This window comes from Dermacentor silvarum, chromosome 1 (assembly GCF_013339745.2).
Source record: "Dermacentor silvarum isolate Dsil-2018 chromosome 1, BIME_Dsil_1.4, whole genome shotgun sequence".
Lineage (NCBI taxonomy): Eukaryota > Metazoa > Arthropoda > Arachnida > Ixodida > Ixodidae > Dermacentor > Dermacentor silvarum.
In genome coordinates, this window is record NC_051154.1 from 391,428,318 (window position 1) to 391,448,887 (window position 20,570).

A 20,570-nucleotide genomic window follows, 5' to 3' on the forward strand; every position below is an offset into this window, starting at 1 on the left:
GACGTCCCTTTTTTTCGGCTTTAAAGGAATGGCATTGCTTCTCATGACACGTTTTAATTATATTACAGACTGAAGATAGGCGAGGAGTGGGGCCAAGCCAGCGAGCAAATGTACGAGGGGAAGTCAAGAATCTAAGAAAGAAAATCGTGCGGTTGTGTAGTGCAAATCCAGCGCTAATGCAGCTCCACTAATTTGAAACCTGGGGAAGTGCGAAGCAGTGATACGCCGGTGTTTCCTTTATGTTAACTCACCTTTGGTTTTACCTACCCAAGCGCAGGATTTGAGCAGCATTGGAGCTACATTGGCGCTGGATTCAAATTATGCGCTTGTGTTGTTCAAATCCAGCGCTAATGCAGCTCCACTAACGTGGAACCTGGGGAAGTGCGAAGCAGTGATGTGCCGATGTTTCCCTTATGTTATTCTTGTGCTATTTTTGCACAAGTGAGCAGGAATCGAGCGCTTGTGGGGTGGGGGCGCCTCTTTTGCCCTGCGCTGGTACCAGACTGGCGTTTCGGATGCAATTTTCACAAGTTTCTGCTAATTCCTGCATATCCCTGGCTCATACCGGCATATCCATTGTGGGTATGCGCCACACGTAATTTTATTATCGTTAATCGTGACGTAACTGACGAGCATGTGATGTTATTGATGTCATTGGCCTATCATTCATGTCAGTCAAACATTGGTATCCATCCATGCCCATTTTGGTATATACCAAGTGAACGAGACGCAAGTTTTCGGCAGTCACATCTTGTTTTTTCACGTGACCACGTTGACATGACAGCACATTAGACGCGGACAGCCCGGGCCCCTCAAGTGCTTCGCACTTAAAACGGCGGAGCAATCGCAGAAGTCATGCTGGAAATGTGGGGTACTGCAGAATCGCCGGCAGCAAGCATTGGCGCGGCGTACAGTAGATGTCATGGTAGGCGTTGTACGTTAGCGTGCTTGGTGCAAACAGGGCACCGCGCTCGTAGGAGACGGCGATGTGAGCGCAAACAAGGCGCAAAATGCCGAGAAAGTACGCAGTAATCTTCACATCTGCACGGCGCTGGTCTAGTTCATCCTCGTCGCCAGTTGTCGCAACGCCGACGACGACGTCGTAGACGCCGGCGGTTCCGCGAATGGTGGCGGCGATAATAATGAATATGGGAAAATGGTCATTGACATGATCTGTCAGAACTCCGGCGTGAATGTTTGTGATCTTAATGTTTGTTAGTATATGGTCGATTAGGGATGATGTAGTTGCCGTTACACGCGTAGGATCTGTGATATGATTTTCAAAACCATACGACGCAAGTATAGATGCCGATATTATGTACTTGAACGGTCATCCACGTCAATTTTGAAATCCCACATATTACCACATTACGTTTGGTACTTGTAACATATTCAAGCTTTTTTTCTCTAAATTTGCTAGGAAAGACTTAAGGTGTGACTCAGGTGGTCTGTATACCACGCATATGGTCACATTGGCATCTAAGTCAATAAACAGCACTTCTTACTGTGCTAACGTCATTGTCATTTCTGTTAAGGGCTCGACTTTCCTGTATTTTAATTATGTCATGGACACATAGAAAGCCGCGCCGCCATCTCTAGAGTTTGAATTTGAGTTACAACATTATTACTGTCTCGGAGACATGGTTAAAAGAAAGCGAGTTTTTCAACCTGCCTCAATATAATTTTATTATATCCGAGACAGTAATAATGTTGTACCTCAAATTCAATCTAGGGAGTAGGACAGTTAAGGCATCGTAGTTTTTATTTAAGCTTAACATATTGCCGTGAAGGAGACTTATTCCTCCAATTGGGCCGGTGGCATTCGGAGTGCTGAACATCATGTCTTAAGGTCTGCAATACGATCAACTGTATGTCACAACACAAGCTTACAAAGGTGATCTTGTGAGGCAATACTAAGGTGGCGGTCCTACTCCGGCGGCATGCGCTTGGCATTTTAGTCATTGTTTGCGGACGCACTGTGCTTCCTTCGCTCATTGAACAAATGTGAACTTTATTGCGTTAGAAAGTTTAGTTTCTGCGCTTTCCAATGACGCCTAGTATTATCATCTAGCCTGAAGCGTTACCTACCGGCAGTCAAAACACTGGGAGCAAAAAGCGGCGTTTTTGCTGTACTAGCCTTCGCTGTGCTGCCATTCCGACTAAACTGTTCAACATAACAAAATTATATTTGCTGTGTCTTTAAATGAAATGTTATACAAGGTTTCTATGAAAAGAAATTGCGTGTAAAGCAATTACAAATTTATATAGGCGCCAATAAATATGGGTAAAACTACAAAAGTTCATGAATGAATATATTTTTTCCTTTTAAACTCGGGACAACAATATTTAGTGGCTTTCTAGACTACCGTGTATTTATCATCAATGCAAAGTTGTTTTGTGTTCTAATGAACAGTTCGTGAGGTAATATTACTTACATTTGGCAATTTATGACTATACTTGGTCACGCATTACCGGCGGCAGGACAAAACTATTCGAGCTGAAACTCTGAAATTTTCAATAATCAAGCAGCAAGCCCTTATCTCAAAGACTATGAAGAGAAAATTGGCTTATGTTAATTAGCCAATCTACAGGGGAGTAGTGAATTTAGCTAATATATCTGCTTACCAGGTCCGTGCAAATTGACATTCCTTTCATGTACACGCTTATTCACAACAATTGTTGCACATTACTATAACCATAGAGTGTCATGTAATTACTAGCACTCACGAGTTTTACTAAGCAGTGCTTGAAACATAAGATTTTAAATAAATAATAAATCTGACAGGCAATTTCCGGCGGTGGCGCCATCTGTGCAAAAAGATATGAAGCTCCTTCACGTCAGTTCCAACGTTTGTCAAATCTGGCACCACTAAACATTACAAAGCGGGCAAAACGCGGAGGGAATTCTTTCTCCAGGTTTGAGTGTTTGGCTCAGTCTAGTCACGGCGCCTCCCCCACTTCCTTCAAGCACACGTGGCTGCAACCACGCCTTCACTGTAGTCCTCCATGAGTTCACTAACTTGTGGCTGCGGGGAGAAAAAGAAAGAAAGAAAGCGCCGTGCACGGTACATCATGAGTGCATGCCAGATAGCCAGCAGGTTAGGCCATTGTGCCAAGGCGAATTGCAAATTGCCCTCGCCCCCTCTATTTTGCAGGCTCGTACGACGATATCGGGAAACTTGCTTTCCCCATGCCATGAGGTGGGACGTGTGTGGCAGGGTACTGTGTTTGACTATTGTACGCGACGCCGGTGGAACGATAGGATTAGCAGCAAACAATGAGCGAGCCTTAGAGACTGCAGCGAAAAGTGCTAATGGGTGCGTGGCCTGCTGCATTGCAAGCCACGTGCTACTAAGCAAATGTCACGTGTTCCGACGCCCAGTGAGGTTTTGAAACACGTGATTTCCAGTAGGTGCTTTTCTCGTTGAAAGATATATCGTATTTATCCACGTAATCATCGCACTCGCATAATGGTCCCAACCCCGCTTACTTTTTTGAGTGATCATCGTACCCTTGAAAATCACTGTAGTGACTGCAGTTTGCTTGTTGTGGTGCATGGCAGCCAACCGAGAAGAGTTTTCTGCCATTTCTTTTCCGCCATTGCATGCACAACAGTGTGCACAACAGAATGCAGTCTCACATGCGCTCGAAAGTCTCCGAATTCAGCAGACAAAGTTGAGAGAGATATATAAATGAAAGCATGGGCAGTGCGAAAAAGGCAGACAACACGTGCACAATTTACACTATATAGATTGATGACTATTAGAAGAAGTACTTCTCGCAAATAATTTGTTTCTGCAGTCCCTGCTTGTGTAGATCATGTGATCTTATGCCATTGGCTAATGTGAGGACTTGGTATTGGACGCCTGTGTTACGAAAGCGGCTGTCGGCGAAGCATGCAAAACTTTTGAAGGCTGCGCGCAAGGCTGTGCGCGAGTGTTTGAACCGAACTGAATATTCATTACCATGAACGAATCAAATAGTGTATGGTTCAATTCGGTTTTCGAATCGCATAGTCATTATTCGATTCGATTTTTCGTTGGCTGCATTCGATTCGGTGACAAAAGTTATTATTCCCGGGCCCCTATCAAATAGACAGCATAGTACACGTGGTTAGGCTGCTTCTTGGGGTACAAATTGCGCGCATAATCGCGCGGTCACGGGTTCGATGGCGCACCCGCTAGAGAGCCCGCGCGAATAGTTTTGGAGATCACGTCATTCGAGTTCCAGAGCCGCGGTACAATGGAATGGTAAATAAAGCGGTTGCACAGAACGTTTGCTTTAGGAAATTCACACGCGCTCACCACTGCTAGCGCTCATCGCGCCAGCGTTATGATTACGATGGCCGTATTTCCTTTCCGGAAAACTCATCTCCACTGTGCACCTGCAACTTACAAATTTGTAGCTGCTGTCCCGTGACAGAGTTCTGCGACTACCAGGCCCGTAGGCAGGGGGGGGGGAGGGGTTGAGGAGCCCTAGGGGCCCGGGCCCACCCTGAAATTTCCATCTTGTGCTTTCAAAATATGTGCTTTCCTCGCATGGTCAAGACCTTCAGCAAGTCCCCCTCCCCCCCCCCCCCCCAACTCTCCCGAAACAAATTCCTGGCTACGGGCTTGATGTGTACAGTATATTTGGGGAAACAACCAAACAAGAGGGCATGAGCAACTGACAGATGGCAAGCGTTGCAACAAACCCATATAATAAAAAACTTTTTTATGTACGCACATACGCATATCCATCGTGTCACTGATTGACAGTTATCAGTCCAATCATAATGCCTTCTTTTACTCCTGTGTTTACTCCTGTAGAGAATACCTTTTTACTCCTGCAGAGGGTGCAGTGACACCTAAGCAGTATTCTTCGGGTTGCATTGATTGCTTCACGTGTTCGCTTGTCGAATTCTTCATGAATTATAATAGCATGTTGCTTAGGTGGTAGGTGCACATGAAACGCTAATTTCACTTTTATGCGGGACGCATACTTGTGCTAAGTGGTACACAAGAAAGTGCATCACACGGGCATCGATACGAAGACTCGCGTGAAAGAGCGCATTCTCAAGTTTCACACCCCATCCCACACCAAGTGAGCTAAAAGGATGCACGCACATGGACGAAGGAATGGGAAATCCTTCTGCACCATTGCTGCATGAGGTAATCAGGCTGCTTATACTTGAAGTCTATTCGGCACTTGCGGCCTTGTCCGGTCTCTAAAAAAAGAGAAAAACCAGCAAATTTTGTAGGATTGCTGCAGCACTGAGTAATGCTGCATCCCAAGAAGACGGCGAAATAGGATGCAGCGGAATCCGCCCCCTCTAGCAGCAAGAAAGCTAGAAAAAAGAACGGTCCTTGTCAGGATCAACCTTATTGATGCCTTGGTGGAGCTTTCCCAATGAATGCGTTCTTCCATTCCCGTCACTCTCTGTGTTTCGTTTCTTTATTATTTTACATCTCTGCTACGTGGACAGATGAAAATAATGCACGCATTACGCCTACCACACAACGGGAAATCTTGTGCAGCACTGAAAGTACAAGCATGCATCGAGTTCTGCACCAGAACTACATACTTAGCTTCTGCACATCACGTTGCGCATCTTTGTCAATGCCACCCTGTGAGGAAGAAATTCCAAAGTAGTACAAAAAATTTAGAGCCCTTTCACTGCTGTGAAGATGGAAGCCCGCGAAGCTGTGACAATGGTGGGTCTGCTGTAGTGAATGTTGCGATCGTGAATTTATATATTATTGTAAAGGCGTTTATTGCACAGAGACGTTAGGGCCAACCGTTGGATCAGTTCAAGGAACCGCGAGCGCGAGCGGCGTAGTCCGAGCGATGCGCTGGAGAGACTGACCCACTAGACAGCGCTGATAAGGATGCGCCACTGCATCGTCCCTCTTCTTCACTACAATTACCCCGGGGGACGAAAAAGGGAGCCGTCCGGCAACCTAACAGTTCGTCACTATTAGTGGATCATAGTACGGTTAGAGGCGCTCGATGTTGACAATGTCGCGTCCGCGACGGCGCATGTCCGAAGATGGTTCAACAGGCTCATTCACATAGTTGACGGGTGATGCACGCTCGACGATGCGGTAGGGACCTTCATACTTGGGCATTAACTTGGAAGACAGACCAGGTGCAGTGGAAGGAAATGAGAGCCACACAAGCGCTCCAGGAAGAAAGGTGGGCGCAGAGGTGGTGTCACCGCGAGTGTTCTTCTGGCGCTCTTGGTCAGTGGAGGTAAAGGCACGGGCGAGGTCGCGGCACTCTTCGGCATGTCTCACCTTATCAGAAATGGGCGCACATTCAGATGCGTCGGGCCGGTATGGTAGCATTGTGTCGATGGTGTGCGATGGGTGCCGGCCGTACAATAAGAAATATGGCGAAAATCCAGTAGTGCTCTGCGTAGCGGTGTTGTACGCGTAGGTGACGAAGGGTAGAATGGTGTCCCAGTTGGTGTGGTCGGAGGAGACGTACATTGAGAGCATATCACCGAGCGTACGGTTGAATCGTTCCAGTGAGTCCACTCGTTTGAGTATGCTAAGCCGTTGTTGTGCGATGAACGACGTGGCACTCTTTGAGAACAGCTTCGACTACTTCAGAGAGGAAGACCCGTCCGTGTTCACTGAGCAGCTCCTGGGGTGGACCATGACGTAGGATGAATCGACGAAGCAGAAAGGCGGCAACGTCACGCGCTGTAGCTGCCGGAAGCGCCGCAGTTTCAGCGTATCGCGTAAGATAGTCAACTGCTACAATGGCCCAGCGGATTCCCGCCGAAGTCATGGGAAGGGGCCCGTACAAATCTATACCGACGCGCCCAAAGGGCCGGGCGGGGCAAGGTAAAGGTTGCAGCTCAGCTGGCGAGAGGCGGGGTGATGATTTCCGGCGCTGGCAATCGGGACAAGAGCGTACGAACTTTTGAACGTAGCTGTACATCCCTCGCCAGTAGTACCCCTGTTGAAGGCGCTGGTAAGTCTTGAAAGCACCAGCATGAGCACACTGTGGATCGGCGTGGAAAGTAGCGCATATTTCGGAACGCAGGCTGCGAGGCACTACTAACAACCACTGGCGACCCTAGGAGCTGTAATTGCGCCGGTGAAGCAGGTCATCGCGAATGGCGAAATGGTGAGCTTGACGGAGCAACGCGCGGGTCGATGGATCATAGAGCCAGCCTATAAGTGACGCAATCCACGGGTCCTTGCGCTGCTCGCAAGCGATGGTGCGAAGGTCGATGGAAGACACAGTCAACCGAGATATATTGTTGTCAGCCAAAGGAGAGCGCGAGAGGGCATCGGCGTCCGCGTGGTGTCGCCCGCTGCGGTAGAGTACGCGGATGTCGTAGTCTTGCAGGCGAAGTGCCCAACGTGCAAGACGGCCGGACGGATCTTTCAATGACGCCAGCCAACATAGTGCGTGTTGATGCGTGATGACATCAAATGGGCGGCCATACAAATATGGCCGGAACTTAGCCCAGATGATCGCGTGACATTCTTTTTCCATCAAGGTATAATTATTCTCGGCTTTCGTAAGCGTTGGGCTGGCATAAGCAACGACATACTCAGGGAACCCTTGCTTGCGTTGCGCGAGAACAGCGCCAAGGCCAACACCGCTGACATCTGTGTGGACCTCTGTAGGGGCCGTCGGGTCATAGTGGCGCAAAATCGGGGGGGGGGGGGAAGTCAGCACACGAAGAAGACTCAGCAACGCCTCGTCGCACTCTGATGACCACGAGGTGAGGAGCCCATTGCTCCCAAGGAGCTTCGTCAGGGGCGATACGATGGCGGCGAAATTCCGAATGAAGCGTCGGAAGTAGGAGCACAGACCGATGAAACTGCGCAATTCATTGATTGACGTTGGCTTGGGAAACTCGGCAACGGCGCGAAGTTTGTCGTGGTCGGGCAGAGTTCTGTCCTTGGATACCACATAGCCAAGTATCGTGAGTTGCTGCGCAGCAAATCTGCACTTCTTTATGCTCAATTGTAGGCCGGCGTTCGATAAACAAGTCAAAACAAGCCGGAGGCGTTCGAGGTGCGTGGTGAAGTCAGGTGCGAAAACGACAATGTCGTCAAGATAACACAAACATGTGTGCCACTTTAAGCCTCGCAGAACTGTGTCCATCATGCGCTCGAATGTCGCAGGCGCATTACAGAGTCCAAAAGGCATGACGTTGAACTCGTACAAGCCGTCGGGCGTGATAAAGGCTGCATTCGGCCGATCGACTTCTTCCATAGGCACTTGCCAATACCCGGAGCGCAAATCCAGAGATGAAAAGAACTCGGCTTCTTGCAGGCAGTCAATTGCGTCGTCGATGCGTGGCAGATGATAGACGTCCTTGCGAGTGATTTGTTAAGCCGGCGATAATCAACGCAAAACCTGACGGAGCCGTCCTTCTTTGCAACAAGGACGACAGGCGAAGCCCATGGACTTTTCGAGGGTCGAATTACTTCGCGCCGACGCATGTCGTCGACTTGCTCGTTAATCACACGACGTTTGCTGGCAGAAACATAATACGGGCGTTGTCGCAATGGTGGGTGAGAGCCAGTGTCGATGTGATGCGTCACAGTTGAAGTCCGACCCAGGGAAGCTTGCCCCACGTCGAAAGACGAGCGAAATTCTTCCAAGAGGGACATCAGCTGAGAACGCTGGGCCGCTGTAAGGGTTCCAGCGATGGAGGAACCAAATACATCTCTGGGCAATGCATCTGATGTAGAAACGGCAGTGATCGTACGGTAGGTTACGCAATTTGGTAGTCGGGCACGTCGATAACTTGCACGTCGTCGATGGCTTTCACGGTACCTACACATTCTCCTCGGAGCAGCATGACAGGGCATGGGCACGGGTTGCAAACGAAAATTGCGCTAGTGCCCTTGGTGATGTCCACGGTCGGAAAAGGTAGCAACAGGCCCTTCCTTGCGAGGAAACGGCCAGATGGCGAAAGTAATGCAATGGCTTCCGAGAGGCCACTGCAGTGCATGGACACGATCATTGAGGCGTTGGGAGCAACCTGAGTGTCGGATTTGACGATCAGTTTCCTGGAAAGTGACGGAGCGTCAGTGGGCGTGAAATCTAGCAGCGGTGATAGTTCTATTTCGGCCCGTGCGCAATCGATAACGGCATTGTGGCGCGAGAGAAAATCCCAGCCGAGGATGAAATCGTGAGAGCAGGAGGAAATAATTAAGAATTCTATGGCGTATACAACGTCCTGAATTTCTACACGAGCAGTGCAACACGACAAGAGTCGAATATGCTGAGCACTGGCTGTGCGAAGGGATAGTCCGGACAGGGGCGTCGTGACTTTCCGAAGTAAGCGGCAAAGTGTAGCGTCCTTAACACATACGGCTGCTCCTGTGTTCACGAGTGCAGACGCGCGGACACCGTCGACAAACACGTCTATCACATTGGATGGGCTGCAATGAGGACTTGGGCACTTCGACGTTGCCGCAGCCCTTGCCTCTTGGACTGCGACTGTTAGTTTTCCACATCCCGAGGGGCGGCACGAGGCCGCATCGGCGATAACGAGCGCCGGCGTCGAGATGAGGAACGGCGGGTGTTCGGCGGCGGGCGGTATGTCGGTGACACACCGGATGGTGGGTCGTAATATGGACGGGGCGCACGGTTCGTCATGGAGGCTTCGACGCTCGGCGGCTGCACACAATTACAGAAACGGGCCACGTGACCGGCGTAGCCGCAGGCAAAGCATATAGGCTGGTTGTCAGAGGTACGCCACCGGTTCGCTGTAGCTGGTCCCGTCTACGTTGGAGCACGCCCTGGATGGAGCGGCTGGTGATAGGACTGTATAACGGGCTGCACCGGTGGCCGAGCCACGACGTCGGCATGAGTGAGGGGCACGTGAGCAGAGAGTGGGTGGGGCCTCGCGACGACTTCAGCGTAGCTGAGTGGTGCTGTTGCCGGGGCCAGTTGGGGTGGTGCCACGACCTCGGTATAGCGCGGTGGCACAGGCGCAAGAACATGGTGGCGTTGGTCGGGCAAGACCTCGGCGATTTCTTGCTCGACGGCGCGGCGGAGCGGAGGCACAACAGTCGAAGAGAACTTTGGCCGGCACAAGCGGTGGCTGAGCAAATGGTACCAAGGAGAGTTGGCGGGCGACTTCCTCCCGCATGAATACCTTCACTTCCGGAAGCAGTGCAGTCTGGTCAAAGGTGGTAGCCAGACCAGCGATGTGTTCGTCGCGTGATGAAGACCGACGAGTCAACGAGCGCTGCCTGCGTAGCTCCTCGTAACTTTGGCATAACGTAACGATCTCCGTGACGGAGTGCGGATTCTTAGCGAGCAGCATGTCGAAAGCGGCGTCCTCGATTCCTTTCATAACGTTTCTGATTCTGTCCGATTCCGACATCGTCGCGTCCACGCGCTTACACAAGTCCAGGATATCCTCGATGTAGCTAGTGAAGGACTCGCCGGGCTGTTGGGCTCATTCTCGCAAGCGGGCTTCTGCTCGCACCTTGCGCGCAGCAGGACGACCAAACACGGCTACTAAGAAGGTCCTGAAGGCGGACCATGTCGGAACTTCCGTCTCGTGGTTGTTGTACCAGAGGCTTTCCCCGCCGGCGAGGTAAAAGAGCACGTTGCTGAGTTTCGCGGCATCATCCCATTTATTGATGACGCTTACTCGCTCGTACGTGAACAGCCAGTCCTCCACGTCGGTGTCGTCGGTGCCACTGAAAACAGGAGGATCCTTGTGGCGAGGTAGACCAGAGCACACGACCGAGGGTGCAGGAGGCGTTTGCTGGGACGTCGGCTGAGATGCGTGCTGAGACATGGTTGAAGAGAGGGTACGGGATCGAAGCTCCGCAGGCGCGTAGCCAGGGGGGGGGGGGGCTGATGGGGCTTCAGCCCCCCCCCCCCCCGAAATATTTTCGTGCTGGCATGCACCGCCGACCAAAACTACCACCGACGCCGACAATCATTCTGGATTTTGTCTACAATGTCCTTTTCACGCTCTAAAAGACATTTCGGCACGAACATTGCGAACTCGGGCTGGATTTCGTGACAACGCCCTTGCACCTGGAGTCACGTAACGCAAGGAGCCCCATCCGAGCACAAACTTTCAACGGCTTTTCGATAGCGAGCGCGCGCGTTGCGGCATCTCGCAGCGGCCGCGGAATATACGGAGCGCATGGATTTCAATTACGAAACTTTATGGGTATAAAGTTCTCATAAACTTTTGACGCGAAAGGTGCGCTGACATTTCCAAAGGCATGCTTTAAAAGATTTTCAATTCTAGAACTTTATGGGGTTAATGTTCTTATAAACTTGGGCCAACATGCGCGCACTGGAACGCTCGTGTCCAAGCCGTTCCATAAATGGAAGCGCGCGCTCGCAATCTCCCACGCACACGAAAATACTAAATATCACCGTGACTGTCAGCTAGCAGCTGATAATTTTCTCCAAACATTTTCAGGAAGCGTGCCCAATGTGATTGATCAGCTGGACCAGGGCAGGCAAAGTAAAATATGAGAAAACAGAAGAAAGTGAACGGCCTATTATTGAGGATTTTTTTTTTTTTGCGGGCGACAAGGTCTGGCTCTCCGTGGCCACAGGGACAGGGGCCCTATGGATTTAAGCAATGCCCCTGCTGAAAATACAGGCATTTTCAGAGTGCTTCTTCGCATGCGAGCTGATTGTGGAGATACATTTCTGAAGAACCATTTGGAAAGTTGCCCCAGTATTGCCTCGTATTTAAGCCCAGACGCACAAAACCAAATTATAGAAATTTGTGGTGACATTATCAAAGAAAGCTTAGATTCAAAAGCAGGCTGCTTCTCCATACTTCCTGACGAAACGACGGACATCGCTGGAATCGAACAGCCTACTGTTCCTGCAAGGTACCTGCCAACGACATCAAGGGAGTGTTTTAGGTTTTAACACCGGAATAGATGCCCATCTCTCACGGCGACAGCAGGTTCTATGTAAATGTGTAAATACTGCTGCAGCTTCTAGTCACCCTTCCAGTGACCACTGCCAGCACAGAGAGAATATTTTTTTAACAAGAGTTTACTAAAAAAACTACTTGCGCTCTACAATGGCTGTGGAACGCATGGTTAGGCTGGCGCTTTTATACACCCACAGAGACGTCGGTATCAACGTGACCGTTTAGCTCAACTTTCCCGCCGAGAGAAGTTTGTCCTTTAGATAGCGAAGCAGCAAAAATCAATGCAAGTAAAAAGCACTGTTCCTTCAGGTCCATAAGTTCTTAATTAACTTTTAAAACCGCAGAAATTTTCGCCGTTTATTCTAGCAGTTAGCATCATGATCACAATTATCACGCGAATACAAAAATTACGAGGATACCAATAACCAATTTTGACCGACCTTGCTCATTGAAAGCCCGGCCCACGCGGCGTACGCCAAAAACACTCGGATATTGGGTAGTTCCACTTACCGCATCATCTGTGGCCTTCGTTTGTCCTTTTCTTTCCTTTTCAGCTACCTGATTTTATTTCTTTTTTGAAACGAAGGAATACCCTCCTTTAATTTTGGGTGCAGAATATTTGTTGGCGTTGTGCACGCAGTTAAATTACACATTTTCGTACTGATTTATGCATTAATCCTCTATTATTCTACCCACATGGCACTGTCGCGACCGCTGCATGGCCCAAGTACATATCACGATTTCTGCGATCATAGTTATGTTTTTGCCAGGATCATCTGTCTTTTTGTGCTCAAAGTTTACTATCTGTGACTGAGCAACATGTTTATTTGTCGTATTTGACGCATTATATACACTGACGTTTGCTTAAATACGTAGATTTATTGGAGACTCATACCTATTTTTAAATATTTTTCTGCGAGGTTTTGTGTATACAAGCAGTGAACTTTGTTTCCAGCGACTCTTTTTTTGCCCTTTAGCGAGTTGTAGCTTCGCATTTGTATATTCCATTCTATCTTCGCATTTCTAATATATACTTTGCAGAACTCCCACTTTTTATTTGTACTCACTGCTGCGAGTATTATCTCGGTGTAATTACAATACACGACGAATTACAGCTGCTCCTGCGCAATCGATTGCAACGAGGGATAGCGTCATTGAGGTTTCTTCCTGGCCGTTGCATATGCAGAAAAATGTAAACAAGGTTCTTGAATGACAAAGATTCATCAAAATATTTGTCCTCAACTTATTCATTTCATGGCCTTTACGTTTTTCATATAAGCTGCATGCACTGCTTGGCTGGTTCGAACTGATATTGACCCTTTTCGCGGCGATCCCGTGGGCGCTGCCATATTTGATCACATGGTGACGCGTCCATTGCTTGCCTCAACTGCCTCCGTTGCCTCCTTGTTTACAATGGAAGTGTATGACGCCGGCGCGGCTTAGAAAACCTCTGTTTTCGGAGATATCGTAGACGGTGACTAGGTGGACGACACAAAGCTTCGATCACAGCTTGAGAGAACATGCAAAAGCTCTTTCGGAGCTGATTGAGCTATGTCCAAACGGCGCAGGCAGTTTATATGGTGCTTCTTCTAAAAGCGGGGCTAAATATGCATTCCAAGCTTTGCGATTATGAATTCAGTCAGGATTAGTGTGTTTTGCTCTTTGTTATTTATTCGGCAAATATTTTGAAGCAGTGGCTTGTCAGTTTCTGACTCAGTGAAGTTCCTCGGTGCGGCCACTATCTGATTATTTTCTGCCTAATCGCTCGCGGGTGTGCTCAGTTCCGAATCCGATAGATTTGTTCTTGCTGCGCACAAGGCTTGAAACGTAGCTATTTTGTACATTGTAATACCTTGTAGCAAATATATATTACAGCTAGTAACTTGCTTACTCTTGTGGACCGTCACGAAACATTCAGCTTCGACCATTGGTGCGCCATAGGTGTAGTCCGTCATTTATTGTGTGTATACAGTGCGCATATATTCAAGTGTGCGTCCATTCACTTATTCTTGATACGTCGGCGATAGAGTGGGCGTAAATTTTCCTGCCATTTGGACAGATGTGTATAGATAACGTGCGCGAAACTTACTGTGACAGGAAGCGGCGCTACTCCCTTTGTCATTGTTTAACGAGTGGTACTCACTGTTGCCGACGATCTGGGGATGAAACCCTTTCTTTAAAGGTTAGCGATACAAGGCTGGTGGATGAGCAAATTTCTGTATCCTCGAGGAAAGCCGCACATCACGAAGTGCCGGTAACACGTTCGGATAGTTGCAGCAGCGGTCCGCGAACTTCGCCACACAGATTCATTCTATTCCTTAACATAACAGTCACTATTTTTGCAGCCAACTACTGCACGCGTCTTCAATCCACATTATTCAATCTAGCATAATTGGAGCACAGTGTGTTAGCGAAAACTCAGTTGCATTTCCTACAGCTGATCGCACAGAAGCAAGGTAGAATCGGTAATGGTTTCATATTCGTGCGCGGTCGCTGAGGAGAGGTATGGCGCGCCGCCGTGAGCGCCATCTCGTTTCTCTAAAACAAACTGCTCCGCGAACAGGGTCAATAGTTCTAAAGTTCATGAGATGTTTTCTTTACTTATTAATTAGACAAAAAAACACGGAAGCATTGATATCAGTTATTTCTGCCACAATTTTTGGGGCAAACGAATATATTCTGTTATGAAAACATACATATTAGGGGCGAAGCTCCTTATAGCGGCACCCGTTCGTCCCCGTCGTCGTCGTCGTAGTAGTAGTGTGTAACCAGTCTGAGAAAAATGAGAAAACAAATTCCGAAGTTGTGTCCGTAGCGCGGAATCGAACCAGGGACCCCTCGCTTCCGAGCGCGCGGCGTTAGCCCACTACGCCACGAAGCGGACATGGACACACGCACCACAATGGCAATAAATACGCAACATTAACGAAAGGCCGCGTTTCTAGCGCGTTTCTAACGCGTTTGTGCTAGCGCGTTACGGCCCGTGTAAGAAGCTGGTGTAAGACGCTGTGGCCTCTCCGCCTTACCTTCAACGCGTTTCGAACGCGCTGCCCAAAGCGGTGGCAAGTCAAGTTCAAGTCGAGGAGCGTTTATGAATACGGGGGGGGGGGGTATACTCTCTCTCTCAGCAGTCATGTGATGGCGTCGGCAAACGCGGTGCACGTTCCGGCATGTGTAAATGGCTGCGTAAGACGCTGTGGCCGCTCCCCCTTACTAGAGAGTACTGCACGTTTCTAACGCGTTTGTGCTAGCGTCCCCTTAAGCGGGAGATCCGATGATTCCCTCCGGAGCTTCGCCCACTCATCATCATTCACCCCGTGGATATGCTGTGATTTTTTTTAATGGACAGTGCATAGCGTTCAATAATTCGTTTGCAGCATCTAATATACAATGAAATTGGCAATGCAGTTATTATTTATGCATTTGATCCCTCGACATATTCTATAAGGAGGAGGCCGCGGTGCAACCTGAGCCCCCCCCCCGAACAAAATTTCTGGCTACGCCACTGAAGCTCCGGGATGCGTTCGAGCGTAGCACGCTCCACCACTTGTAAAGGCGTTTATTGCACAAAGGCGTTAGCGCCAACCGTTGGATCAGTTCAAGGAACCGCGAGCGCTAGCGGCGTAGTCCGAGCGACGCGCTGGAGAGACTGACCCACTAGACAGCGCTGATAAGGATGCCCCACTGCATCGTCCCTCTTCATCACTACAATTATCATTATTGACAATATTGAGCGTCCTTGGCATGTTCGTCAAAAAGCAAGAAAACCAGCATCTTGTTTTCGCCCGGCGCGATATTCAAGTAGTGCATTTGCTGCGCCAAGTCCGCCCACGATGCGCTCCGCATCACGGGCCCGATCTTCCGCCGAGGCGTTGGCGCGACGCCGACGAGATCTCTCCCGCTCCTGCTCATGGAGGCTCATACTCCCATATTTATTTATTCATACCCCCATATATTTATCTAGGGGCACTGTTGTAGGGAGGTTTGCTATACAAAAATACATAAATGACATCATGCAATACAATATGCAACAGTTTAACAGCATCCCATATATGGTACGAATACACAGGCAGGACAATTGCCTTTGACATCAAAAAACAGCGAGAAAAAAAAACACTATGTCAACACATGCCCTTTTAAAAGTTCAGGAAAGACAGTGAGTGGGGACGCAACAATCCGCCCCGGAAGGCTATTCCACTCATGTATTGTTCTAGCGAAAAATGCATTTCCAAAAGCGTTTGTTCGGCACATATATTCGCATACTTTCAAAGGATGGTCCCTTCGTGTTGAAATGTAGCTAGGTGACTTTATGTAATTATCTTTATTGATCCCCGTTTTGTCATGTAGTATGTTATAGAAGAGACATAATCTGAGATATTTACGCCTTGATGAAAGTAAGGGCCATCTCAATGTGTTGACAATTTTGCTTGAGCTTCTCGTGAAGTTGTAATTGCCCGTCACAAACCGGGCGGCACGTTTCTGGACACGCTCCAGTTCATCGATATTTACTTTAGTTGCTGGGTACCGGGCGGTGCAGGCGTATACCAATATGGGGCGTACATTTGATACGTATAGAGTTCCTTTAAGAACTCTATACGATACGATAAGATTCCAACTTGCGCCTCCAAATTTCCAAACTTCATCACACCACCTACTTTTCTGCCGTCCTCGACTGCGCTTCCCTTCTCACGGTATATATATTCTGTAACATATGATGTTATATTACTTTAATTTTACCGCACGCTTCGTGCCATATTCAGGAAATCATCATCAACATCCTTGTGGACGCATGCAACCTGCGGGTATTCCAAGCAGTGAAATGCTGCGCCAGAATTTTTGAAGGTAGTAATGAATAATTTTCTTTAATTTTAAGTGATTCAGGCAACAAGCTTGCAATGGACCGATGTATATATGAAGCGCTTAACCTGAATGCATGCTGCCATGTTAAACGTAATCTTAAACGTAAATACTTCTTTCTTTTGGCCGCGTGAGGCACGATCAGCTCGAGGCCTCGCGAGCACGACTGCCGCGAGACGAACGCGCTCATTTGCCTAGGCTGCCGATTTCTTTCTTGTTCACGGAACATTGATCTAGCTCCGCCGTTCAAGCTTGCTGACCATTGTGCCCATGGAGACGGTCAAGTGCGGTTCCGTTGTCGCTATACGGGACGACGACATGGGGCGCGCCGTCTGGGACCTGGTCCGGAAGAGGCTAGTCCAACCGTACGTGGATGACGACCCGAGGCTGTTCGATCTGTCAATCGAACATCGCAACCAGACCAACGACACTATATACCTGGAGGCTGCCCAGGCGTACAAGATGCACAACGTCGGCGTCAAGTGCGCCACCATCACGGCAGAGAAGGACGTTCTCGAGAAGTACCACTTGAAGCGCTTGTGGATGTCGCCCAACGGCGCCATTCGCAATGCCCACGGCGGTGACGTGTTCCGGAAGCCCATCGCCTGCCGCAACATCCCTCCGCTCATGAATCAGTGGCGCAGGTCCATCATCATCGCGCGCCACGCGTTCGGAGACCAGTACAACAGCCAGGACTTCGTGGTCCCCGGACCCGGCACGCTCCAGATCAAGTACTCGCCCTCCATTGGAGCTACCTACAACCGTGACGTAAGTGCCGGCAAATTTATTGCATTACAGATGCACGGGCACTTAAAGGGCCGCTCACCGTGTTTGGGCATTGCAAACAAACAAGCCCGGCCACTACCTAGATCGCGCACCGACTATGTTGTATGAAAAATATCAACTGCTGCACTGCGAAACAACTGCGCAAAAAACGCTGAAATTTCAAAGGAAAGGCCGTGCGCGAGCACTTTCATTTGATGGAGCTCCCCCTTCCTCCGAAGAATCGAGTTAACACGCATAATCATATGTGCTTCAATCTCAATGCGTTAAACGCGACCGATTATGGCACTTCGGTAAATCATCGAATGCAGAGCGCTTAAAACCGTCCCTGGAGGAGCGTAGCGCAGCAGACAAGAAGAAAAAAAAATAACCGACGATTACGATACTCCCCAAGGGGAATTTTGAGCGCAGCTGTTTAGGTGTTTTAAATTGGCGATATATTTTGGCAACGAATTTGATACTAAACGACAGCATCCTCTCGGCGGCGGCGCTAAGCCTCTGCTCGGGCAGCTCATTTAGCAGCTTCAACGGTTGCGTCGCTCATTGTTGAGAAAGAACTGGCTGACACTATTTAGTATTGTGATTATATTGTAACGTGGTAGTAACAGTGCTGAACAACAGTGTACAAACTGTCCGTTACAAAGTAACTCCAACTTGTGCCCAGCAAAACCAGTAACCCTCCAGCACGACATCGGCGAGCAGAATTGGCGATCGTCGGAAATCTGATGTGCGGTTCATGCGCGTCGGCTTTTATGCATGACTCGCCAAATGTTCCAGTGAATCGCTGGTGCCCGCGTAGCTTCCAGAAAGTACTGCACAATTAGGGTCGCGCATACAATCAGATCAAGAAAAAGTTTTGGGGACAACAGCAAACGCATAAAACTATCCGATAACTTTCGAGAAATTTTTGATATATGCAGGCGCGTCGTGCATCGTGGGATGACATTTATTATTTGTTAGGCGGGAAAAAACTGTGGCCGAATAAATACAAAGTGAACAGACGACGCGCGGTACTCTGGCGCCATCTCGTAGCGATCGTCGCAGAACACGCCCTGCGTGGCGCTACGCTTTTCTTCTCACGCTTTCACCATACTCTCCTCCTCGCGCTCTCTTGCTATCGCCACCTTTCATTCCCCGCTGCACTCCAAGTTGCTCTTTCGTCCTTCGCTGTTGCGCTCGTTCGCTCGGTTACGCCAACGCTCGCTGCGGGAACGGGAGCCTAGGAGCTGAGCTCGAAAGGCCGTCCCACATTCAGCGTTTTCCCGGCGTTTCGACACCCAGCGTCGCTCAGCGTCGACGCTGAGGGAGGCGCCAAGCCCAAACGTCATGCTCAAGGCAATCAATCAATCAATCAATCAATCAAATCTTTATTTCCAACGACAGTTGGGGGTCCCTTAGGCGAAAAGCGGTAATAACACCACTTGAAAATGCCTAAGGGCCCACGGTACATGACAGCGGTGTTAAAATGCATACGTTCAAAAACAAATTTACAATAAGAGAAAAAAAAGATGCAGGTAAAAAAAAATTTAAAAAGAGGTTGTGCAAATACAACAATGGAACAGTAGAACAAATGAGGATATATAAGTACACTCTAGGACGGTTGTGTTTTGGAGCTGAAATATTCGGAGTTCATGTGAACACATATAAAATGACGAAAACAATAAACGCGATATAAAGAGTAATGAAGCAATCTTGATCGTGTTCGAACAGTATGTTATAAAAAAGTTTACACAAGAGTTAGAAAAAATTCACGCATTTGTTTTTTTGTAAACGTAGAAAAGTTGGCGTCTTTCTTTTCATATTTATTAAGTAGGGATGGCATTGTGAATCTAAGAGACTGCAAAAAATAGGTCGTACGCGAACGAGGAACAAGCCACCTGTCGGCGCTGCGGGTGCGTGAATCCGTGTAATGCATGCTTATGTTGGATGAATCTTTAATAAACGCTCTGAATTGTTCCTTTGCGAAGAAATAAGCATACATCAAACGAAAATCGAATATGCGTTTCACACTGATTATGTTATAGCGAGCAAACAATGTACCTGTAGAACTATTGCACGGGACGTTTGCAATATACCGAAGTGCTCTCTTCTGCAATAGGTGAATTGTTTTTATGTTACTTAGGGTTGTGGTGCCCCAGACTGACAGGCAGTAATTTATATGGGAAGAAAACAGAGCATGATAAATCTGAAGTTTAGCTTTTTCTGGAAGAAAGTGCCTACATCGTGACAGAACACCAGCAGCACGCGATAATGATTTGGTCAGTGATTCAATATGACAAGTCCATGTCATATGAGCAGAAAAAGTCACACCCAGAACTTTATGTTTCTCTACTGTTTCAACGGGTATTCCCTCAAGCGTTAATGATTGGTTCACGTTTACCTCCATGCCTCGGGATCTGAAAAAAACAGCTTTTGTTTTTTTCGCATTTATTCGTAGCCCATTAGCAGTGGACCATTGCAGACCATCTGAAAGTACACTTTGGGTCCTGGCAACAATTTCAGTTGTATTTTGTCCAGAAACAAAAATACTAGTGTCATCGGCGTAGAGTAGGAATGAGGCATCATTGTTTATCTTAACAAGGTCATTTATGTAGATAATGAAGAGCATTGGTCCTAATATGCTTCCTTGAGGCACGCCACAAGAAATGGTTTTAGAAGAAGAAAAACAGTTAGCAATTGAAACGCATTGCTTCCTCTCAGACAGATATGAACTAAACAATGCATTAGTTACACCACGTACCCCATAAGCGTTCAACTTCCCGAGTAAAATGTAATGGTTTAGGGTATCGAAGGCCTTGCTATAGTCAATGAAAACACCAAGCGTAAACTTTTTTCTTCGATGTTCTTAATTATCAATGCTTTTTGAGCTAACAGCGCAGTCTGTGTAGATTTACCACGTTGAAAACCATCCTGATACTCTGAAAGTATATTGTGTTTGTTAAAGAAGCTATTTACGCGGCAGAATATTATTTTCTCTAATCCCTTAGAGAATACAGGTATTATTGAAATTGGTTGGTAATTATTAGCATCATTAATATCTCCACTT

The 20,570-nt window shown here is 48.2% G+C and overlaps 2 protein-coding genes across 2 annotated transcripts in view; one reads left to right on the forward strand and one right to left on the reverse strand.

Moving 5' to 3' along the window:
• LOC119446365 (isocitrate dehydrogenase [NADP] cytoplasmic-like) overlaps nt 1-18,200 on the forward strand; it is a 342,750-nt gene extending 324,550 nt beyond the window's left edge. The window contains exons 2-3 of the mRNA XM_049663327.1: nt 17,204-17,509; nt 18,189-18,200. Of these exons, the coding sequence (XP_049519284.1) occupies nt 17,204-17,509; nt 18,189-18,200 (318 nt within the window). The remainder of the gene's footprint in view (nt 1-17,203; nt 17,510-18,188) is intronic.
• Nucleotides 18,201-19,353: 1,153 nt separating this feature from the next.
• Nucleotides 19,354-20,570, reverse strand: part of LOC119446388 (isocitrate dehydrogenase [NADP] cytoplasmic-like) — a 3,760-nt gene continuing 2,543 nt past the window's right edge. The window contains exon 2 of the mRNA XM_049663333.1: nt 19,354-19,410. Coding sequence (XP_049519290.1) covers nt 19,354-19,410 — 57 coding nt within the window. The remainder of the gene's footprint in view (nt 19,411-20,570) is intronic.